Source organism: Vigna unguiculata, chromosome 2, assembly GCF_004118075.2.
Source record: "Vigna unguiculata cultivar IT97K-499-35 chromosome 2, ASM411807v1, whole genome shotgun sequence".
Lineage (NCBI taxonomy): Eukaryota > Viridiplantae > Streptophyta > Magnoliopsida > Fabales > Fabaceae > Vigna > Vigna unguiculata.
Genome location: NC_040280.1, coordinates 23,655,960 through 23,682,585, shown reverse-complemented (window position 1 = coordinate 23,682,585; position 26,626 = coordinate 23,655,960). Strand labels below are relative to the sequence as shown.

At 28.9% G+C, this 26,626-nt stretch overlaps 1 protein-coding gene, 1 long non-coding RNA gene and 1 other non-coding gene across 3 annotated transcripts; 2 read left to right on the top strand and 1 right to left on the bottom strand.

Moving 5' to 3' along the window:
* Positions 1–810: 810 nt before the first annotated feature.
* Positions 811–892, top strand: TRNAS-GCU. The gene has a single exon. It is a non-coding gene; the product is annotated as a tRNA-Ser (tRNA).
* A 12,196-nt stretch (positions 893–13,088) lies between these two features.
* LOC114173626 (mitochondrial uncoupling protein 5) lies at positions 13,089–14,576 on the top strand. The gene has a single exon (XM_028058115.1). It carries the CDS (start codon positions 13,399–13,401, stop codon positions 14,347–14,349), a length of 951 nt encoding a protein of 316 aa, XP_027913916.1. The 5' UTR covers positions 13,089–13,398; the 3' UTR covers positions 14,350–14,576.
* Positions 14,577–20,054: 5,478 nt separating this feature from the next.
* LOC114174717 lies at positions 20,055–21,916 on the bottom strand. The gene is made up of 3 exons (XR_003602701.1): positions 21,706–21,916; positions 21,535–21,586; positions 20,055–20,351 (listed from the first exon to the last, which is right to left on the bottom strand). It is a non-coding gene; the product is annotated as an uncharacterized LOC114174717 (long non-coding RNA).
* Between the last annotated feature and the right edge of the window lie 4,710 nt (positions 21,917–26,626).

The window sequence follows — 26,626 nt, the reverse complement described above, 5'->3', positions numbered from 1 at the left end:
ATGTAATTAAATTTAAATTATAAATTCAATCTATTTTATTAAATTTAATTGAATCTTGAGTAAATTTTAAAAAATCCAACTCACCTTAATATAACAATCTCCTCCTCCATACAACTTTTTACAATTTTTACTTAACTTTGATCGTCTCTTTCCCCAGTAATAATGCAGATGATGTTATAAATTAATGATTGTCCATTGATTTGATACATTTATTCATATGATTGATACTCGTATGATTCATTACTATTTATGTAAATATTTGTATTAACTAAGTTGATTTGTTTCCTGTATGGATTATATGTTGTATCTATAAATAGGACTCTTCCTATCAATAATAATACACATATGAGATCCTCCCTATTCTCTATTCTCTATTATTTCTTCTCTTCTCTATTATCTATTATTTTCTCTTCTATGTTATTCGCTTTATTTGATAACAGATGATACAATAACTTTATTTATTTACACCTCAGTGTCCTCGTTTATACAAAAAGGATAATGTCTATTAAATATGAAACATCATGCATATTGTTCAAACTTCACTCATTACTAGACCCACCAAAATAGTTATTCCTACATTATTTGTTTAACAATCATACTTTATTTTCTTCTTTTATGCCGCTATCTTCCTCTCCCTTTAATAATAATAAAAACATAATTGATATTTTAATAATGCAAAAATTTATCGGTGCACTTAAACCATATATTTGAAGGGAGTAAAACTATTCTCCAGCAAAATCACAACTTTATTCTTTTTTGTTTTGAATTGTACTATAATAATTAAAATAACTGAAGGACTTACAACAAGTTGTCGCTTTGGCCGAGTGGTTAAGGCGTGTGCCTGCTAAGTACATGGGGTTTCCCCGCGAGAGTTCGAATCTCTCAGGCGACGATTCATGTTTTTTCTTTTTATTATTTTTTACTTTTCCACCTTTTATTTGGTTTTCAACTTGAATAGTTAAATCTTCTAAGAAGAAAGAAATTTCCAACACATGGCCCACAAGTTTGCGTTGTGAACTGGGGAAGGTTGAGTTGCCTCTTCTGCCTGCCCTGGACATCACCTCTGACCAAAATTCTTCTTTTTTTTTTTTTTCATTTCACATATCATTAACACCATCCAATAATTATTGCTTTTAAAAGTTAGTTCAACTCTATTTTTCAATAAAAAAACCCTAATAATCAATCAATATATTCCCATTATTTTTGCACAATATTCTTATTCTCTGAGACAAACCATTGGTTGCAACTGTGACTGTCTTGTACAATTCACTTGTCCACCATCTGAGGAGAATTACGCCACGTTTATTTTTCACACGACGTCAATAATCTATTTTAATTGAGATCTTAAAAGGGCAAAGTCGGAAATTCAATAATCCATGTAGAATAGCATTTGGTTCCTCTCAATGGACACATTAACCATTGATTGAACCGTCTTTTGAATTCTGCTTACTAATTCTGTTTCAGCAAGTGGCTATGGCATTTATGTTGGATGGATATTATTATTATTATTATTATTTATTATTATTTATTATTATTTTCCAAAGTCCACATTGTGAATTCATTGCATCCTCCTAGATATTGACTTCGTGTAATTAACATGTCACATGCAACTAATTGGGAATGAAGTCAGTTATTAAACTTCAGAAGGCACAGAAGATTATAATTTATCACCCTAACATCTTTTTCAGTTTTTCATTTAATTTTTAGGAGTTTATGCTGTTAAATTACTTTAACATCCTTTTACAGTTTTTATTTTTATTAGAAAAGCCTGTTGACTTACATTTTATTGATATTTTTCTCACTTAATGGAAAGATATTATAAAATATAACTTTTAATTTTGTAACTCATTCTATGATCTCGCTAGTAGAAAAGTTTAAATATAATTAAATTGTAACGAGTAAGTATGTTTTTTAATATTATATAAAGAAATTCATTGCCATACACTTGCTTTTTTTTCTCTTAAAAGAAATATGTTATCAGATCATTATTGCTCCATCTTTAAGAAACATCAGAGATGAAAAAACTCCTTTTTACGTGTTTTTTTTTTTAATTCATTTTATTTATAAAGTTGCAATCTATATAATAACATGCTTCTGAAAAAAAGAAAATGCCAAGAAAAAGTAAGTCAATAGTTATCCTTTACGTGAAAATTGTTTCTAAAAATATAAGTGACATATGATTAAGCTGTTGAACTAGATATAACGTGTTTAAAAATGAAATAAGATAATCTCAAAACTAATCAGCATTTTTTAACACGTGTCCATGATTATTTGATGCAACTTTTTTCGTTTTTAATTTGATGGATAACGGAACAAGTTGAGTTTGGTCAGAGTGATATAAATTACATTTTTAGAGAAAAAATAATCTCTATATTTTTAAACGAAATTATTTTCTTAATTTATTTTTGAAAATAACTGAATTCAACTCTATTTTAATACTAAATCAAACAATCCAATGAATAAGTCACCATTGTTGACTATAAATGGTCAACTACAAAATTAAATGTCGTAGCCAAGTGTTAATTCAAGAGTAAATGAGAGTTTTATTTTTCAAAAGATATCTCACAAACAAAATTACGTGATTAGCCTTCGGAGTAGCGGTGACTTCTGGATTACAATTGAAAATTAAACTTTTAATTCTTTTTATTCCTACATTTTTGGACCAAGACATTAACTTTTGGAAAATGATATTTTAACCTATTTTTTTTTACCCACTTTTAATCCATTGTTTTAATCACCATTAGATCATCTTTTTTTATTCCTTTTAGTGATGTGATGTGATAATCTAATGGTGATTGAAGTGGTGAGTTAAAAGTGGGTCAAAAAAAGTAGGTTAAAGTATCATTGTCCTTAACTTTTATTCTTAAATATTTGCACTGATACATATACAATTTCGATGAAACATCAGGTAATAAACGTGCACTTTATTTTTTAACTGTTGTGTTGTGAGTATAACTCAACTTGATACTAAAGAAGGTTTGGACAAAATTTCTTATGAAAAAGTGAAAATGAACATAAAAAATTGAATATTTTTTAATTTTATAATTTAAAAAATAAAAATAATAATAAAGGGCTCCAACAAATTAATTTAAAAGTTTGTTTTATTTTATCTCTAGAAATCGTTTACAAAATTCTTAAAATGATCCTAAGATAAATAATATTTAATAAAATTAGCAGTTAAAGAAAAACTATGTTGAAAACAAAATTGTAACTAATACATTTCATGTCTTTTTAAAACATTTCTAATAAATTAAAACTAATAAATTTTTATTAACTCTCCATATATTATTAATTTTTCATTCTTTTATTTAATAAATAAAATATGTATTAAACGTAAACAGCCGTTTTGAAAAAAAAAATGTAATTAATATATTTCATACGTTTATGTTAAATATCTCTAGTCAATTAAAAGTGATAAATATTTATCAACTCTCCATGTATTATTTTGTTATACTTTTATTTAATAAATAAAGTTCTCCAAAATAAAAAGCTCAAGTAATTCTGAGGTGAAATTAAGCCAGGTCGAATAAGGTTGATTTAAATGAGTTTGAACTCTGTAAAAAAAAATTATTGTCTAAATTTGATTTGTTTCTTGTCGTAAGTTTTTTAAGTTAAATTCTATATTTTCAACGATTTAGCGAAGCATGTATGAACATTTTTTTTATTACTAAAAGCTTCTAGAGAAGAAAAAAAATATAAAAATTGAATATTTTTTGTTATAAATTAAATATATGTAAATTACAAAATAATACTACAAGACATTATAGGTCATATCATTGATGAATGATCTTATTGCGTAGGAGAGTAGTTATTAGGTTGAATTATTGCTGTTCAAATTTTGGAGATGTTACTTCTTGCGTTTGAAAACACTTGATGCAAGACAATTTTTCTTTTCGTTCTTCAGATTTTGACATTTTTTTTTTCCTTCCATAAAATTCAGTTTAACATTGAAAAAAATACATTAAATTTGTAAAGAAAAATCAAATATTTTTTTCTGATTTTTTTTTAATTTCTTTTCATTATTATCTACTAAAAATTATAATAAAACAATATGTCAATAAAAGTTTATTTATATAGTCTTAAAATGGATAGAGGCCGTTCTTAAATAGGCTAATTAAAATAATAAAAAAAAATATGTTTTTAGTTCTTCAAGTTTAACCTCAACTTAAAAATGATTCCTAGTCAAAATTTGGTTACTGTTTAGTCATTGTACTTTCAAAGTCGTTGTTTTTAGTTCCTATTATTGGACGATATTAAAATTAACAAAAGGTGTGACATGTGTTATTTAATTTTTTTTATAAAATTAATGTCCGCCTCACGGATGCTTTTCACAAAAACTGGAAAAAATATATTTTTGATATCTGAAGTTTAAACTTAATTTGGAAATGGTCATTGGTTGAAACTTGATGATTGTTTGGTCTCTGCACATTGAATAATAATTATATAATTATATTAATTATTATATGAATTATAATAATGATTATTAATTATTAATTATATATTAATAATATTATTAATTATTATAATATTATATATAATAATAATAATAATATTAATAATAATTATAATAATAATATATTAATTATTATAATAATAATATTATTAATTATTATAATAATATTATTAATTATTATTATTATTATATATTAATAATAATAACAATATTAATTATCATATATTATTATTAATATTATTATTAATATTATTATTAATTATTATTAATATTATCTATAACTATATATAAAGGGGATTCCCTCTTTTGTGTCCACATTTCATAATTCCAACTTTACCCTTTATAATTTAATTATTTATTAAATTTTTAAAAATTAACGGTTACTTTTACAAGTTTTTATAAAATTATTTACTTATCTCCTTTTTCTTTTTTTCTCTTACTATTCATCAACAATTATTTTTCTCTTATTTTCTCCGTACATTTTATTTTATTTTTTATAAATATACTTTTATTTTGTTTATTAAATTAATAACATTACAATATCATCAATTATTAATATAATTCAAAAAATGCGTACACACAGGCGCGATAGCGCCTGTGTTTACACTAGTTACTGATAAAGGGGATTCCCTTTTTGTGTCCACTTTTCAAAATACCGATTTTAACCTTTAAATATAATAATTTATTAAATTTTTAAAAATTGACCGTTACTTTTACAAATTTTTTATAAAATCGGATGTCTATGCTTCTTCTCTTCTTATTTATTTATCAATGATTATTCTTTTATCTGTTCTTATATATTTCACTTTATTTTTAATAAATATAATTTTAATTTATATATTAACTTAATAACATTATAATATTATCATCTACTAATATAATATCACGCATATTTAAAAAGTGCATACACACAGGCGCGATAGCGCCTGTGTTACGCTAATATATATAATGATAATAATAATAATAATAATAGGATATTGGTATGTTAATTACTAGTAATATTAATACTAATTATATATTATTATTATTATTATTATTATATAATTATTATTCAATGTGTATGGACTAAACAGTGACCAAATTTCAACCGGGGATCATTTTCAGTTTTTGTGAAAAGCATTGGCTAGGTCGACCCTAGTTTTTTTATATAAAAAATTAAATAACACGTGGCACTTCATTTGTTATTTTTAACGCCGTCCAAAAATAGGGACTAAAAACAACGATTTTGAAAATATTGGGACCAAACAGTTACTAAGTTTCAACTAGGGACCATTTCCAAATTTAGATCAAACTTGAGGGACTAAAAACATATTTTTCCCATGTAAATCTCTTATGTCCTACTAAATATAGTTTTTTCTTACTTCTCATCCAGTTATAGAAAATTTCATGATCTCTCACCACATAATATTTTTCTCTATGTGGGTCTAATATTAGTAGAGTCGGGATCATCTCTTTTCAGAATTTCAATTTAATGAAAAACATTCAATCCCTTAACATAATATTTGCTCCTTGAAAACAAGTATGTTGGCATACTAGATACCACATGAAATTATCATCATACACTCTACATATATATTCCGTCTCAATCAAGCACTCATCACATATCACATATGTACTTCATACCAAAATAAATGTTAATAAATCACAATTAATTTCCCATCGCATTAATATAATATTCAAATACAATGTATTCATCAAAAAAATAGCAAAAAATAAACCAATTTTAACATTTAAAAACTTTAGTTTTAAAAGTTTATAAAACACTATCTCACTCAATAAACTCTTGGCTTACTGAACAAATTAAACATATTTTGAGATTCACTCAGCTAGAATTATGCTCGCTCAGTCATAAACGTCAATACACCTAGTGAATTTTGGGTTGTTTAGCAAAATTTATGGTTGCTCAACTAGTGAATTTTAGAAGATTTTATAAATACAACAATAGTAACAAGAATTTACTCGCCCAATGACCAAAACTCTCATGTTTTTTACTAAAATGAGTTTCACCAGACAAGAAACTGACACGCACGTCAAACCAAAACACTAGAAATCTTGTTTAAATACTCGCCTAAGGAGCAATAATCTTTGAGCTCTCTAAATTTTAAATACTCGAATTTTGTTCAATGAAAAGATGATTTGTCCAATGAAACTGCACAATTCAAAAGCCCAAACAAATATAACAATATATCAAATTGGTTGTAACTAGGCATTTCCATATATTTCTGATACCAAAAATATTATATTTAGTTTTAAAATAATGTTCCATTGAACCAATTTGACTCAATTAATATATCATACTCATTTCTTTACTCATAGCTCACAAAAACATTTTAATTCAAACATCTCATTTCAACATTCAACAATCATCTAGAACACATAGATCGTCTACATCAATTATCAACTTTAGTGACAAATAGAAAAAAAAAAAACTAGTTTTTCTTAGTTGGATAAGCTTCTTGACTTAAACTAAACTCTAAGAGATCTCACTTTCGCAATATGTAATACTTATACACTAAAAACTAATATCAACAATCCAAATATACCTTATCATTCCTAAACACACAAATATTCATCTTCATCTAAATGAGTCACGTATGTACATTACCCTTCCAATGCATGCAAAAAATTAATAATTATCTCAAAAAAAGGTAAAAATAAACTTAGTTAAATAAAAATTCCGATATAATATAATTGTTTTACTTTACACCCGAATCTATATAATAGACTCTGATTTTGAAAAAAAATAAACAAATTTCTCAGAATCTATAAAGAAAGAAAAGAAAGAAAAAAAAAACAGAGATATAGTAGTCTTTTATTAAATAAACTTGAATATATCTTTCTATTTATAAACTTTACATTCTAATAATAAAATATTCAATCTTCATATAAAAACATTATCGCCACTTTTAATTATTTTCTAAATCTTTACAAATTTCAAATTAAACAATATCAATATCAATATTTATTGTTATTAACATCATCTAATAATATAGCCAATCAATCATTTTTAGTATATTGTATGAATATAAAAGGGAAAATAAAAGTTATTGGATGAATTTAGTTGTACTATTATTTAAAAAAAAAAAGGTTTTCTTTAATGAAATAAGCATATTTATGATTTTTAATTAATTTTTTTTTTACCTTTTTAAGCAGTAAATTTCAAGTAAGTTTTCTTTTTTAAATTACCTATTTTAAAAATATTTATTTGAAGTTTAATTAAACTGACACATACCAATTAACTTGTAAAAAGATGGATTTTACTATTCTTTATTTAAATTTTTTCATTTTTTTTCATTTGAACTTTCAATGTTTTTCAAATTTTGGAAGTACTCTTATAATGCTGAGTTTTCTCTCTCCTTACTTTATAAATCTATATTTGAATCTTTTAAATTGACATTATATAAGTTTATTAAAATCTATAATATAAGATCATAATAATAATAAAAATCTTACAAAAAAGGGAGAGTAATAAGTAGTAACATTTCTATAGTTCTTTTAAATTTGCAATCTTTTAATATTAAAATAATATCTCAAAATCTTTATTTGAATCTTTTAAATGGACACTATATAAGTTCATTAAAATCTATAATATAAGATAATAATAATAATAATAATCTTACAAAAAAAAGTAATAAGTTGTAACATTTGTATAGTTTTTTATTCCAAATTTGCAATCTTTTTAAAATAATATCTCAAAATCTCAATCTGATCAAATATTCATAGCTAAAATTAAGATAATATAAAATAAAAAACATGAAATTTAAATTATATATGTCGTAATACACTAAAATAAGCATGAAATTTGAATTATAAACGTCATAATACACTAAAAAAAATCTTAAATAATAACTAATTTTAATGACAAAAAATAATTAATGACCAATTTAAATATTAATTTCAATAATTAAAATAATTTTAAAAAATTATAATTGATTTTTAAATTGATTACTAATTTATATTATAAATTGGTCTATAAATTAGTAATTAATAATATTAGATATCAATTTTTCTATAAAAAAAATTATCTCTAATTAAAAAATTAGTCTTTAATATATATATATATATATATATATATATATATATAATTATCTTGTAGATTTTAATTATATTTTGCCTTATTATTTATTTATTATGTTTAATTTAACATCTATTAATAAAAATATTGAATTAAGTCTTTTAGTTTTAAAACTCAATTGATGTAATTTCTATCAAGTATCTCGACATTTAAAAATCGATGTAAATTAAAAGGACATTATTGATTTATAAATTGTTAGTTACATTCCGTTTATTATAAATTATATTGTATGTAAATTGAAATCATCATTATTTTTTTAATTATTTTGTGGTCTATTCAACGAAATGTGATCACATAATTATATTTTTAAAAATATATTTTATTAATAATAAGATCAAATAAAATAAAACAAAAATAAATAATAGACTAGTCTATTACTTAATATAGCTTTTATAAAAAAATAATATTATGATGGATTAAATATGTTTTTGGTCTCTTAACTTTAATTAAATCTTGGAATTAGTCCATTTTGAAACTTTGTACCACTTTAGTTCTTCATCTTTCGAGATACGTAAATTTAGTCATTTAATCAAATTTTGTTAAATTTATTTGACATTTCAAGCACATTTCATGATAATATTTGACTTAACATTAAAACAAAAAAATTATGTTAAACAATATAAACAACTCAAATACAATCATGAAATGCATACGAATCATCAAATCAACCCAACAAAATTAGTTAAACAATATAAATTCACGTATTTTGAAATATAAATGACTAAATTAGTCTAAATTTCAAAATGAACTAATTTCAAAATTCAAAAGATAAAAACATATTTAACCCCGTCTCAATAAATGAACCAAATCAATGAAGTTTTTCCATAATAAACACATTTTCCTTTGCAAAAAGGTTTTCCAACAAGGATGGTTTCCTACTATTCAGAATTTTAAAAGAAGAGAATCCCAATTTTTCTTTTTATAGAAAAGTATAAATATAATAAAAGTAAATAAATATAAATATTAATGTAAAACAAAAATTTTAAAATAAAAATAATTTTTTTTATAAAATTACTTTTTTAACCATTTATAAAATAGTGTCGACTTACCTGTTTAATATTTGTGTCTAGATATAAAATGTTGTCATTTTTCATTAGTTTTTCTATTTTAATGTTGTTTTGTTTTCTATTCTTTGTACTTTTAATATTATTTTCCATTGTTATTATTATGTACATTAATACTAGCAGTACTGTTCCGGCTAAAGTCGAGAAGCTTCAAATTATAAAGACAAAAATTATGTCTCTTTTGTTATTTTTTTTCTTTTTTCTTCTCACCTCTTTTGATGTAACATCCCAATTTATTAATTTAAAACATTAGATAATGATAAAAAACTATAAACCAACATATAAATATGTAAAATGTAGAATCTTTCACGAGAAAAATAAAATACTTTTAAGAGATAATTAATATTTTATCGACAAGAGGAATCTAATAACCATTACTCTCTTTAGAAAGATCATCAACACGGGTAAACTAAAATAATTTAAATCATACTATTTTAAAACTTTAAGCTTTTGCAAATCATACATCTTATTTTCAATTAACATATCACATTAAACAATTAAAGTCCAACCAAAATGATAAAAATAGAAGTCCGCATATCTCTTTCATACATCATCATATATCAGACACTACCCCAGGAGGACTAGGTGTATTGATTAAAATTTGAGACCCTGCACATGTTATACTCACCTTCACCTTTCAACGGTTCTCGCCATTTCATGGTCACATCTCATACCAAATAATATAACATGGTAAATCACCCATATGCAGATTTGACCTTTAGTGACAAATTTTTCTATGAGGACATCCTTTAACTTTCACCCTAAGTATCTTCCTCTCACCCATTTCTTTAACTCTATAAACTTTGACATCAATACACTGCACATATCATCCAAATAGTAGCATTCCCAACTCAAGAATTAGTACCCTCTCATTCCATATCATTTATATCAAACCAAAGTAAAAATACGACTACTTCAAAATACATAACATTAACACATAGTTCATACATCACATTCTCATATAATTTTAAATATCACACTATGTCATACATATGTATTTCAATTCAATATGAACTCATCACATAACATAAAATCACCTAGTATTTATTTCAACTAAAATGTTAATAATTCATTATTTGTTTTCTATTGCAATCGCATAAAATTCAATGATATAAAAACAACAAAATGTATTTCTCTAAACACATACCTCTAATCGACAATCTCAACGATCATAACGAAAAATCATATGTTTAGGACCTATTGTCAAAATTTCAACCTGATAAAATGGTTGACGAAACGGAAATCCCAATTTTCCCGAGATGACTTAAAATAAGAAAATACGATGGCGCCCAATGAGAGAATGCCTCAGCCAACAAGCAAGCCTCCCCTATACTCAATTTTGGCAATCGCTCAACGAGTAGTTGGCTTGTCTAACGAGTTTGCATAAACTAGACACGAAATTTTGCAAAATAGGTAGTGTCTCTAACCCCAATTGAGTGTTTTCTCCTTCTTTATACGAATCAAACAAAACCCAAATGCATAAAATGACTCATTAGAAGCTAAGAGTATCATCCCATAATGTTAACCTCATAGCCACAACTCATAAATCAAATTGAGGGTTTAAAACCCCAATTTACTCTTTCAACAAAGTTTTCTATCTAAGGGTGATCCTTTCTTTATAAGTGCCAACTTTCGTACCTTACATCGTTAGTATAATGTGTTCTATTACTTTTCTATATTGCTTCTGTTTAATACGACATCAATTTAGGAAGTAGTGTAAGAACTCCTGGAACAAAAACGAATATAATCATCATTAAGTCAACAATTACATAAAATCATCGTTAAGTCAACAATTACATAGTTTATGATCATCTTTAGGTTGATGACTATCTAACCTTTGGTCATATCGGGCAATCCAACTTATATCAAATTGATCTCAACTAAATTTGAAATTGGAATCTAGACCTGAAACATTCAATCTCTATTTTTCAACGATACTCTTGGTGGAGACTAGGGATGTCAACGGGACGGATAAGGTACAGGTAGTAGCTCCCCCGTACCCTACCCGCTGGATAAATATCTGCCCCGTACCCGTATCCATATCCGTCGGGTATCCATTATGCGGGAAACCGCCTATTTTTTTCATATCCGCGGGTATCCACGAATACCCGCGGGTATTTACAAAATTATTTAAAAAATAAATATTTAATCATAAATTTAAATAAAATAAAATACATCATTGTCATAAATTTTAAATAAAGTTCAAATAAACTCAAGTTCATACAAGTCCAAATAATTATAAAAGTAAATATAAAATGACGTTCAACAAAATAAAAATTCTTTAATTAGTGTTTACATCAAAAAGTCCAATTGATTCCTAAAAAATAAACAAAATAAAAAAATAATAAACCTCAATTACCACGTGCTAAGTATTATTATTTTGATTCCATCATTTCACAACAAACATACCATAAATGTCATTGTCCATTGTCTATATTGGATTTGATGTATATGCCCCATTTCAAATAAAGGAAAGAGAAGAATGTCAAGGGTGTACTTGGAAGAAGACAACCTACCAATAATTAAAAAAATGAAGACATAATACTTTTTACTAATATATATATATATATATATATATATATATATATATATATATATATATATATATATATATATATATATATATATATATATATATATATATATATATATATACTTTTGTGAATTAAAGTTTAGCGGGTACGGGTATCCACGGGTACGGATACTATGATACCCTACCCGTCCCGTTAACATGCGGGTATCAAAAATACACGTATCCGCAGGTAGCGGATATCCATTTTTAATATCTATTTTCTATTCGTTGCGGATTTTATCCGCGGATACCTGTGGGTACGAATTTTTTTGACATTCCTAGTGGAGACATCACCACTCACATGACACATAGATAGATCACAAATATAAAATTTTATATTCATATATTAAATAATTTAAAACTTTTATTTTATTCAAAAATAAAGGATATGAAATAATTAAAGGAAATTAAAATGGATAAATCGGTGAACAGAGTAAAAAATAAACTATAATGTAAAACGGTTCTGGAGTGCAACTTCCAAATCAATAATTATTGGCAGAAAAGGAGATATTTTTAAAAAATATCCATACAAATATACTGCATACAATGGCAATCAGAAAAACTCGCGACATTCCTCAATCATACAAAAAAATAAATAAATATAGGATAGTGAAAGTGAATTATGGAAACACAAATGTTGATAAAATAAAATAAAATAATCTAGTTATTTGATTAGTATTTGATAAATATAGAGTGGACCCTACAAATTATCAACGCTAGGTCTGGTGATGACTCAAGAAAAGAAGGGAGGGAAGGCGCTTTCCTATAACCGCGTCGTCAAATAATTAAGAAACGTTGGCAGAAGGGACCCTAAGTTGCTGCGCCCTAAAATCGCGTTTACAAATTAGAGATTACGTCCTTCCGAGAAATAGTCGCTACCTTCTAATTTCCAAACACATCACAAACACAAACCCGCATACACATGACACGCTAACACTATAAATTCCCCTCTTTCCCTTCCTTTCTCCACACCAATACAAAGACAAAACGTCCCAGCATATGTCTCAGAGGCCCACGGTTCCACACTCTTCTTCCATAGCCTGTGGCCTCCATTCTCATCTCCTGGTATCCAGTGAGATGAACCCTAATTCCAATTGGTCTCAATAGCTTCAAATTTCTCTACTTTTTCATCTCATTCTTTCAAAAAGCAAACCAATTCATTACCACTAACTCTAGTTAACCCTTATTCATCCCCATTCTCATTTTCCGACACAACAAAAACATCATCATCATCATGGGTGTCAAAGGTTTCGTCGAGGGAGGCATCGCTTCCATCATCGCCGGATGTTCCACACATCCACTTGATTTGATCAAGGTCCGCATGCAGCTCCAGGGAGAAAACAACGCTCCCAAACCGGTTCACAATCTCCGACCCGCACTCGCCTTCCAATCCGGTTCAAACGTCCACGTGGCGACCATTCCGCAGGCTCGTGTGGGCCCCATAGGGGTCGGCGTCCGCCTCGTTCAGCAAGAAGGCCTTGCGGCCCTCTTCTCCGGCGTCTCCGCCACCGTCCTCCGCCAGACGCTCTACTCCACCACCCGCATGGGGCTCTACGACATCCTCAAGACCAAGTGGACCGACCCCGCCTCCGGCACCATGCATCTCGGCCGCAAGATCGAGGCCGGCCTCATCGCCGGCGCCATCGGAGCCGCCGTCGGAAACCCGGCGGACGTTGCCATGGTTCGAATGCAGGCCGACGGGCGCCTCCCGCCGGCAGAGCGGCGCAACTACAAGTCCGTCGTGGACGCCATCCTGCGTATGGCGAGGCAAGAGGGCGTTACTAGCCTGTGGAGAGGTTCATCGCTTACTGTGAACCGCGCCATGCTCGTGACTGCGTCGCAGCTCGCGTCTTACGACCAGTTCAAAGAGATGATTCTCCAGAGGGGCGTGATGCGCGATGGGCTTGGGACCCATGTCACGGCGAGTTTCGCGGCAGGGTTCGTGGCGGCGGTGGCGTCAAACCCCGTGGACGTGATCAAGACGAGGGTGATGAACATGAAGGTGGAGCCTGGGTCTCCGCCACCTTACGCCGGCGCGTTGGATTGTGCTCTGAAGACGGTGCGTGCGGAGGGGCCCATGGCCCTCTACAAGGGTTTCGTGCCTACGATCTCGAGGCAGGGACCCTTCACCGTTGTGCTGTTCGTGACACTGGAACAGGTTCGCAAGTTGCTTAAGGATTTTTGAACGGTAGATCGACGAAGAAGACGATGACGAAAATGCTTCTTTCCTTTTCAATAAGATCTGTTTTGTTTTGGTGTTGTGTTGTATTGTGATACCGATATTGTAGTACTAGAATGGTAATTTTGTTTATTTTATCTGTGAATCAATGAGAAGTTTAAGTTTTCCGATTGGGTTTTGACACCATAAATCATAGTTTCGGTGGAAATGAAATTTCTGATCTTGTTTTTTTATTTTACATTTTGCTTAGGAAATTTGATTCCTCTGTATTACATTATGACTGACTCTGTTTTCGAGTCTTTCTCACACACAACCCAACACGACTGATCACATTTATTTATGTTGGGGTTTGGGACCATTAGACGCGTAAAGTCTCTCTCTCCCTTTTCGTATATCCGTGTGTGAACAAAGTGCTAAGGTATAGGATTGTTCTTTACTTAGTTCGTGTTTGTTTTAATGTTTCTTCCTTCATTTTATCTCATCGATCTTCCATTCTTTCTAAACCTCCCCTTTCAACTTTATTCTCTACATTTGGTTGGTACCAAATGCTAGAAACAAATGAATTATTTATTTAGAAAATTATTGACGGACACCATGTTCCGAAAGATCTGATGAGAGATAAAAAAGAGAAAGATCTTATGAAAGATAAGAGAGATCTTTCTAGAGATAAAAGAGAAGTGTAAATAAAACACGTCATGAGGAAATAAGCGAGATTGAGAAAATAATGGGGTCATGGAGTCTAAGATATTCGGATATTATTACTCTATTTATATACGAGAAGGGTTAAATAAGTTCTTTGGAAATAATTTTAGTCTAATTTTCTTTTTCTTTTGAAATGGAATCTTCGATTAAAGGGACTGTCCCAAATCTGTTGGGCTAAGGGTTAGCCCATAGGGTACCCCTAAAGCAGTTAAGAGTTCCCATTTAGCTGTCGTTTGTAAATTGTTCCCTCTCATACACTCACTCTTTCTGTTAGAACGCTCCGCTAGGGTTACTCACAGCTCTTGGTCAAGCTAGCTCTAAGCTCAGCTCTTCCCCACATAACTTAAACCTCAGTCCCTACTGGTTCCTTTCAAAGTTTCTTTTTGCTCTTCCCCACATAAGTTAAACTTCAACCCCTACTGGTTCCTTTCAAAGTTTCTTTTTGTATTTTTTCGCTAGAGGTCCACTTTAGTAACCTCGTCCCTTTTTTCTGTGTCGTTGTTCCAGTTCATAGATCTGTTCTTGGAGCTACTGGTTCCGTTGGTTTAAGAGTCGAAGTTCGATATTAGCTCCTTTCTAGGTAAGGGAAGCAAGATCCTTTTGTATATTCCATGAGATCTACTTGTTGTACATTTATTCCATGATTAAATAGACTGTGTGTGGGTATGAGTTGCTGGAATGCATGTTTGAACTGTTTGGGGCGTGTTTGGGTGACTGTTGCACGAGGGAACAATGGTGAGCGCTAGTTTTCCGTCCAAGCGAGCATGTCTCGCCTAGGCGAGATTAACAGAGGCTTGCCCAGGCCATTTCACGCGAGCTATCACTCAAGCGATTAACCACGTTTTGAGCGAGCGAGTGTCTCGCTCAGGCGAGGAAAGTCTCGCCTAAGCGAGAAGGAGCTGATGGCCACTGTTCTTGATGTTGAACTCTCGCTTGGGCGAAAGAAGCTCGCCTGAGCGAGAGTCCCTCTTGCTTGAGTGAGGCCTTTCTGCCTGAGTGAGAAGTTAGGCGAGAATGCGGCCTGTATGGTTGTTTCCCTGTTCTAAATTGTTGGCTCTATGTTTGTGTTGATCTTGCTTTTAAAATACGAATTGGGTGATTATGTATGAATGAGATAATCTATATTCTGTAATGGGTGAGTTCAATGTGAATTGGGCATGTTACATGTATGGTTGTTTCATGGATTGAATATGATGAGTTAGGTATGGATTTGATATGAGATAAGAAATGATGACTTTTGACATGGTATTGGCATGAGGTACAGTTCTATATTCGTGGATTTGGGAAGGATGAGTTGTTATTGATTCAACATGGAATATGAATGAAAAATGGCTAAAAGGGTTGGTATGAGATTTATATGTGTGATAAATATTACTTGATTGATTGAGTATAATTGGTATGTGGTCAGTACGTAAACCCATGAGCCTTTAGGTGAGATCTTATGGTGGTGCTTTAGTGGTCGGGACGTAATTCCATGACCCCTATTAGTGGGAGTTCATGGTGGTGCCTCATCTATATAATTTGGTAAGGATTCAAGATAAGGTTGCATCTTGACACTCTAAGGAGTCAGTTAGTCTCACTTAGAGCGGACTGACTCTTGTGGTGAGAGTAGTAGGAGGCTTGAAAGTCATTAAGATGTGGGGGGATTGAGACATTGTAACACTTGTAACACTTAGCTCAGGGGTGAGCAGATAAATCCACCACAAGTGCAAGTATCCGCTGAATCCGACTAGATTATATGTATCCGGATGAGTCGAGTCCGAGTCAAGTGTATTGCTTAGGGAGTCATGTTATCATTTTTGTCATGAAATTCATTTTTATCTCCAATATATTTTTTCATCTTCTCTCAACTTTTATGCAATTATGTTAAAATGATGTATATTAATTAAATATTTTTTATGTCTATCATTTGAATATTTTTACCTTTTTAATATTTTTATTTATTGTATATTTTCTTTTCACATGAGAATTTTTAACACTATCAATTTAAGTGTTCCATACTATAAATCTTTCATTTATTAGGTAATATAAAAAATTTATCTTCTTTATTCTATTATTATTAATTTTTGTTTCATTTGAAGAACTATCTTATTTCGCTAAAACGATTTTCGTTATATATTAATCATCGACTATCGACTAAGTTGATATTTCAACAATTTTCTTAGATCTCTAAGGTATTTCTCATCTTATCATACCCTTAATTATACATTTATTTTTCTTGGTGTGATTTCATTCAACTGTCTCTCAAATTGTTTATAAGAAACACATATGATAATTTTTTAATATTTTTATTTGTTGTTTATTTTTATAATGTAGAATACTATTTTAACATTTTTTATATAATTATTTTTATTTTCTAAGTCATTATCATATGTGTAATTTTAGCAATATAATTTTACAAGTAAATTTTATTTACTGTAATATAATAATTTAATGTAAATGTCATGGATCTTTTTTACTATCATCCAACATATATTGAAAATCAAAAGGTGAAAGATCTATGTTAACATTTTATTATTATTACTTTGACCTTTGTTCTTTGTATGATTTTGATAAAGTGATTTAATATATAACTTTTATTTTATATATATATATATATATATATATATATATATAAAGAGAGATTTCATTAGAATTTAAAAAATTGAAATAAATAGACATTTAAAATAATTTTTAATTGAATATTTATTTTTCTTTTATATTTTGTTTAAATATTTTTAAATTTTATCGACGATGTTTCATTCATGTTTACAAATTTAATAAATGTTTTGTTTCTTCGTGAACTTTTATTGTTGTTATTGCGAAAACAAAGAAGGGATGTCAGGAAACACAAGTACTGCCTTACCCCAATCCTTGACCTCTCGAATTGACTTCTTCTTGACTTGTGCATGTCGTCTCCTAACGTTAACGGTTTGGATCCTTAAGGGGCTACTTGCGAAAAGGCTTCGACGATCAAGTCAGCAAAAACTCTCAAATTCAAATATCAGATGAGTGAATTAATGAAAATGTACCTTTAATTGTTAGGGTTCACATTTATTTATAGAGTCATTCATTGCGTTTGCCCCTTCTTGTGGGTTGGGCCCCCCTTTAGCCATTTTGGGTCAATATTCTGATTCTCTATGAGCCTGGGCTGAGCCCAAGTTCTGAGTGAGGGGCCTGAGTTTGGAGTTAACAGCTCTTTATTACATTGTATGCTTTATAGTAGTCGGCCTAGGCTGCCATGTATGTAATCTTGACTATTTGTCTACTGTTTTTATCGTAGGACTATATATAGACGGTTTAAGCTAAATAGTTATCGAATTTTGCCTAGATATAGTACAATTGTTATTCTAATTTGAAATTTATATAATTATAATATAATTTATTTCTAAATATTTGATATTGAAGAAATAACCCTTCTTTTAATACAGAATATTTAATAATATTATGTTTCCTTGAGCATAATTTTTTATTTCTTTTATAAAAATTAATTAATCGATATTGAAATAGTACGGAAGCGTGTATGGATACGAGTACGAATATATATCAGTTACGCAGTGAGGATGAAGATTAGATCAAATATCTTCTTTAATCAATTACTTTAATATTAAAACAAAACTAAACTCCAATTACGTCAAGAAAATGTGTCATTAGCAATCAATTTTAGTGATCAAAACTTGTTAGTCACTATAGTGACTAACTTAGATACCAATTTACAAAAATAAAAAGTTATTGATTACTAAAATAGTCACTATAATGAATAAAAAATTACCAGTGATCTTTAAATTGATTTCTAAAATTTAACTACCAAAGAAAATTTGTCACTAAACATTAGTTACCAAGATTTTTGTTACAAAAAAAATGGTTTCTAATTTAGTATTTAATTAATTAATGATCAATTTAACGACCAATTATAATATTTTATTTATAATAATGACTATTTTAATAACTATTTTTTTTAATTTATATATAAATTGGTCACTATGCTAACTAATAATTTTTTTTATTAAAATTAATTACATTTTCTTGTAGTGTTGTACCAAATAAACACTGAATATTCAATTACAAACGTTAAATAAAATATTTAAAATATAAGAATTGTAATACATTTACACCAATAATTTGCAGTTATTTCATTTTTCCAATTCTTATAGTTTGAAGGAAATATAAAGGAATTTCTCAATTATGTAAAATTTCTAACATATAAACTCTTCGTAATAAACTCTAAATTTTCAAAATAAGATCAGAACCAACTTGTAACAAAAGAATCATATATGAAAAACAATCAAAATTCCTTTACCTCAATCCTTATACTCTTTTAGAAAATTATCCAAATAATAATATATAGAAATATATATAATATTAATTATAGAAAAAACTAATATTTTTACATCAATTAACAGTATTAAATAATACTGGGAGTTGAAATATTAGAAATTTCAACCCATAAAAACGTGTCCCGTTTATGTGGGCTTTTACTTTTTAAATTAATGAAAACAGAAATTCCAATTTAGTTGGCCGAATGAAAGGAAGTTATTTTGAAAGATACGCGAGCCTAGCCAAGAGCTAAACTTGAAAAAAAAAAAAAATTCGTGAAAAGTTAGACTAAATTGATCAGTTCGACGAATCTGACCAGAAATTGGCCTACAAACTACTTTGACCATTTACAAAAGTCAAACATTTTAATAAATAGTGGGAACTAATAAAATGGATAACTAGTTAAAATCCCCGAAAAACTGATGAAATTTACCGGTTATCTAAAAAATGTTATATTTTTGTAAGAAATTAAATTTAAAATAATATTAGATAATAAACAAGACATATTTAATAGATTTATGATCCAATCCGATCTAAGTCTTTCTGGTAGTCATCGTTGGGAACAATAGTTGCGTTTTTGAGGTATTATGGTTTTATCCTTAAGAGGTGTTTCGAAGAATAGAGGGAGGTAATGTTCCGATCCGACCCAAGTTCTAATAGAGTAATCTATTGTAAGGGAAGTGTGACATCCCATTTCTAATAGAGTAATCTACTAAAATTAAACATCACATAATTATAGTATAAAAGAGCACATGACATGAAACATACATGTACTAACTATTACAGTTATCCATAATATACTTGGAATGAAAGTTTAGGCACACCACGATGCCATAAAACATAACACAAGAGTACTATTGTTTTGCAAAAGGATTGCTCAAGGAGCAAGAAATTTAAAACAAACTAAGAGTTCTTCAAAAACACTGAACTGTGAGCCACAACCCAGACCATGGGACCACTCTACACAGCAGCATCTCCACCACCTTGAGTACCTCCAGGGGTTTCCACGTCTGCTCACACCAATAAATTGGTGATCATTGCAAAAAGGAGAAACCAAACAAAGAAACATACACCAAAAGAAAGGGTAAGCTAGAGCAAAAATTGTTTTAATCATGTTATAGAGCAAATAAATAGTCAGATCATATTATGCACAAACAAAGAAGTAGGCACCCAAATCATGTGAAAGCAAACAATTTCAAGACTATATGACTCAATATCCGGATCATACTCTTGATATAGAATTCTAAAGGAAGTATGCGCCTATGTTGGCTTCTAAACTCTGCAGAGTCTAGACGCAATGAGTTATCACCCAACCATACACAAGGTTAATCCTCTAATGTCTTGGGCTCAATATGTCCCAAGACTAGGACCTCCTGCCACTCTCACCACATAAATTATTCTACTCTATGTGAGCGTGAATAATTTTTAGAGTTCAGGATATCTTCCTTTATCTAGACATCTCCTATATCAAGGTATACACTAACCACATCACCAAGAGTTTCTCTTGAAACTCTTTTACCAACAATTTCCACATGCCATCTCAGTCATTCAAGTCTCATGCCAAACCACTACCAATCAAACAAGTCATATTTTCCATTTCATACTCAACATAACAAGATTTCATTTAATCTCATACTTTATAAATGCATACCATGACATACATATATCACAAAATATTATTCATACCAAATAAATGAGTGTCAACATTTAAGTACCTGCAATTCCATACAATCAAGCGCAACACACAACCATAATTCTTACACCAAAATTCCTAAGTAAATTAATTATCTCAAAATCAAAATCACTGCAGTAATACGTGACACATTTCTCAAGCTACAGACATCTAATCGACAATCCAACCGGTCAAACCATAAAATAGCATGTTATGAACCAAATTTCAAAATTTGAGCTTAATCCAACGGTTAACGAGTCGGGAATGTCAATTTTACTAAAACTGCGCATATCAGAGAAATACACAGTCGTCCAGCGACTGCCCGACGCTTCCAGAATACGAGAAATAACGTCAAATATCACAGTTTCATGAATATTTGAACTCCTAATTCAGAAATATACCAAAAACTAACGTTTTCCCCAATCTTGTCTCATATTTTACAAAACACTAATCAAACTTAGCCAAACAAAACAAGAACAAGCAAAACAACAACAAAAAAGAGAAACCCTAGCTTCCCTTACCTTACTCAAGCTTAGCCAAATGAAATAGTACCCCAAGGAGAGCACCACAGCTCTAGAAACAGATTAAGGAGTTGGAAATATTGGCACACAAAAATACAAGAGGGTTATTAGGATGAACCTAGGTAGAGCCACCACAAGATAGTTGGAAAAAGAAGGTTGGGGTCTACTTACTTGGAGATACGAGTTCAGACAACTTCGAACAAAGAAGATTTGCAAACTTGAGGAGGCAAAAACTTCTAGTAGGGCTACTGCTCTAGAGTTTTAGAAAGGGGAGAGAAATTATTTTATGCAAAGTGAGACAGAATGAAGAGTGAGGCTCTTGAGAGAGTCTTGGGGTCCATAGTAAGCTGGTCTTGGACCCTTGAAAAGGTAAGGCCCAACCTCTCTTTTAGGACAAATATTAAAAATAAAAAGGGTCTCACAGAAAGAATATTATTTTTTCTTGTTTATTATTCTGACTAATGGTGATTTATATAAGTTAGGAGATAACGAAATGATAAATAGTGAAAATAATAAACTAGTGCTAAAATATAGCAACACTGACTCAATAATATTATAAAAGAAAAAAAAAATTGTTTGATTTGACAATTATTCAATACTTATATAAATATAAAATGGTAATAAAAAAAGTTATTTTTATATTTGTAAAGAAAATAAACTAAAAAATATAGAAGATGATATCAGATAAGAGTTCAAAAATTTTACGTATCAAACTACCATTATCCTTATGTAAAGCAAGATATAGTTACTTTCTAGCTATTAAAAGCTCTCTTCACAACCATACAAGATATACACCGAATTTGACACTTCAAATAGAAATGAAACTTTAACAAATGGATACTATTTCTGCCATATATTAAAACAAACAAAAAAGATAGAGTTGGATACATCCAATCGGGAGGAAAATTTTTTAGGTACAACGTACATGTTACTGAATATAGAAATTGTGAGTTGATAAACACGAATAAAAGAAGAGAATTGATCGAAATATTTAAAACTTGAATGTTGTCACATGTTCAACGCATAATACATGTTTATTGGCCTTTCATTTAACAAAACATGACTTGATGCAGAGTTTTGGATTGTTGAGGTTGCTTACGCATTGCAAACTCTGATAGCTAGAAATATAAATTGCTGGCTATTATTTGTTATTTCATTTTCACCACATGAAATTTGCAAAGTAGGTCAGTAATTGATTGTGATTCCATATACCAATAAATTTCAGATGGAACTTTGGTATTAGTGGTTAAGGCAATACAGCAGAAAAAAAAGAGTTAAAAGCAATAATTGATCACGAATCAACACTATAATTGGAGGTAGCACTGCAGACACTTCCAAATTGTCTGGCAGAGTAAGCTCATAACACGAATATTTTGGGTATATATTCATATTCTGGGGCCATCAGTAATCTGGTCCCTATAAGGTGGGTTATTGAATCAGATTTAATAGTTACTCAAATAAGAAAGTGCTTCCAAAGTTATTGCCACAATCGGTACTGAAAGTTACACTTTCTATATAATAGTCGTTTTTTTAGAAATATAAAAGCTAATTTTTTTAAAATTATTTTATCTTTATAAAATTAGAGTCGTTAAATGTTTATCAAATGGTGTCAACAAATTTTTTCTTGTAGTTTAGATGTAACATCTCGTATAATAGATTACAAAATCCTATTATTCTCATATTCCATGATGTTTATAATCTGTTTGGAGATATTTCCGACATCTCCCTGAAAAATTGTACTTTTTTATAATTTTCTTCAAGACACTGTTTCATAATAAATTTGAGTATCTCTTGGAAGATATTCGTGCTTTGGTTAATCACGTTACGGAGATTAACCTATTCATTCGACTAGAACCGAACCAACATGGTTGATATCTGCATGAAGGCTTCACGATATGATATTCTATACAGCATAGGCATAATCTGTATGATGGAACTGAAAAGAACTTTTGAACACGAAAGGATCTTATTCTAACTGTCTCAAAAAGTATACTATAATATTCCACACAAAAAGAAGTACATGGAACTGAAATTTTGTGCACAAATTTTGGGTGTTATGTGGGCCGGATCGGTTCATTTAGGGTTGTCCCGTACTTGGTTTACAAAATACAAACCCAACTGGTCTGTCACGTGTTGAAAATTTGGAATGAAAATTATGGCCCATCTTGCATAAGTGCAGGTTCGTGGGTTTGTAAGCTGATTTGCTTTATTTTTTTGTTAAATATGTTTTTGGTGTCTTAATTCTCAGCAAGAATTAGAATTAGTCTCTCTTCAAAATTTTGACTTAATCTAGTTCTTCAATTTTAGAACTGCGTGAATTTAGTCATCTTAATCAAATTTTGTTGAGTTTATTTAATGTTTTAAACGTGTTTCATGATAGTATTTGAGTTGTTTACCACGTTTGAGTCATTTTTTGTTTAATGTTAGTTTTAAGAGATTATCATGAAATGCATTTGAAACGTTGAATAAATTTAACAAAATGTGGCTAAAAGACAAAATCCACATTTTTCTAAAGTTAAGGGACTAAATTAAGCCAAAGTTTTGAATACAAAACTAATTTCAATTTTCACTGGAAATTAAGGGACCAAAGACATGTTTAACCCCCTTTTTTTTTTAAATTCTTATGATAAAGATTTCAATGTTTAACAAATCGAGAAACTTTAACAAATTCACAACATTAAGCAAAAATTTTAGGAAATTAAATAATAAATTAATAATTCAACATTTTCATCAAATTCATATTCGTACTTTGACATACACAATGTATTCTTCAAATTTTAACACATTCAAAAATAAATACATAATACTTTTTTTCTCTTATATAAGAATTTGAAACTTACATGCAAAAGTTTAGATGGGAAGTAATTGATATACAAATGAAGTTTTCTTTTTATGCAAGTTAGTGAACCAAGGGATGGCAACGGGGCGGGACGGGGACAGGTTTCGCTATCCCATACCCATCCCTGCATAAAAAATTCATCCTCATCCCCATACCCAAATCCAACGGGTATCAAATTTTTGTCCCATCCCCATCCCTACCGGGTAACGAGTACAATCTCGTACTCATACCCATACCCGTGTTCTAACTACTTCAATATTAATTTTTATAAAAGAAAAATATTACGGTAAAGAAAACATAATATTATCAAATATTCAATATTATGAGGAAAATTGTTTCTTCCATATCAAATACTTTGAAATAAATTATAATTGTCTACATTTTATATTAGAATACCAAATAAAATTTCATGAGAACCAAAACATTTATTAAATTTGCAAACTACAACATTGATTAACTTAGTTGATAAAATTAAAAAATATTTTAAAAAAAAATATAAAAGGAAAACAAATATTCAAATTAAAATATATTTTAAATGTTTGTTTACTTCAATTTTTTAAATTCTAATGAATCTCTTTTTTATACACTAATAAAAGTTATAATACATCACTTGATCAAAATGACACAAAGAACAAATAATAAACATAATAATTAAATTTTGACATAGATTTTGTATATTTTGAACTTCAATATATGTTGGATAGTGACAAAAAAATATTCATAGCAATTACATTAAATTTTTATATTGTAGTAAATAAAAGTTATTTATACAATTAAAGTGAAAAAAATACAGTATGATTAATAATGAGTTATAAAATAATAAATAATTAGATATAATATATCGAAATATTATTCTACATAATGAAAATAAACAATAAATAAAAATATTAAAAAACTAACAAATGTGTGTTTACAAATGATTTGAGAGACTATTGAAAGAAATCATACAAAGGAAACCAAATGTATAATTAAGGTATGATAAGATGAAAATACCTTAGAAAACTAATTATTAAATTATATTTGAAGTGGTTAAAATTAAATATTAGTGACCAAAAAATTTGTCATTAAATTACAAATAAATTAGTAATTAAATTGGTCACTAAATCAAGTACCGATTTGATCATTGAATCGGTCACTAATTTAATCATTGATTCAGAAAATAAATCAACTACTACCACCAATGACGAAAAATAGTGACTGATATGAATTACTGACTAAATCAGTCACTATTTCATGTTTTTCTTGTAGTGAATTATCATATACTATTCCTAAATATCATTATATATATATATATATATATAATTTTAATCACCCCAAACATAATTTAAAGTGAAAAAATTACATTATGATTAATAATGAGTTATAAAATAAAAAATAATTAGATAGAATATATCGAAATATTATTCTACATGATGAAAATAAAAACAATAAATAAAAATATTAAAAAACTAACAAATGTGTGTTTTAAAAATAATTTGAGAGACTATCGAAAGAAATCGCACAAAGGAAATCAAATGTATAATTAAGGTATGATAAGATGAAAAATATCTTAGAGAACTAAGAAAACTTTTCAAATATCAACATGTATACTCAATGGTTGAAAAATAACAAAAATTATTTTAATAAAACAAAAGAGTTCTTCAAATTAAACAAAAATTAATAATAATAATAATAAGTAAATTTTTTTATATTACCTTAAATTGAGAGTATAAACATTCTCATGTGAAAGGAAAATATATAATAAATAAAAATATTAAAAAAAATAATAGAAATATTCAAATGTGAGGCATAAAATTTTTTTAATTAACATACATCATTTTAATATAATTACATAAAGGTTATGATAAAATAAAAAATATATTGGAGATGCGAATGAGTTTCATGACAAACCAAATAATTAAAATAAATAAAAAATAGAAAAAAAATATATATATATATAGTTACTTAATTAATTGTGAATATTTTAATAATTTAAACGAGAATGGAGATATGGCGGGATGGTATTATGGCGGGATATGTACATCCCATACCCATCTCCATACCCAACTGAAAAAGTCGGGAATTACCCATACCCATACCCGGTCAACGCAGGGATTCCCCGTCAAAACGGACATGGGTTCGAACAATATCCACGGAAACAGATTTATTTGTCATCTCTAGAACCAACCAAATTATATGGGTTGAACTTTTGCGGACCAACAGACTCAATACCTCAGTTTGTTTCGTATTATTTTATGGGTCGTCGTGTCAAGC

Coding starts and splice junctions, on each gene's coding strand:
- LOC114173626 (XM_028058115.1), top strand. CDS start 13,399: ATGGGTGTCAAAGGTTTCGTCGAGGGAGGCATCGCTTCCATCATCGCC.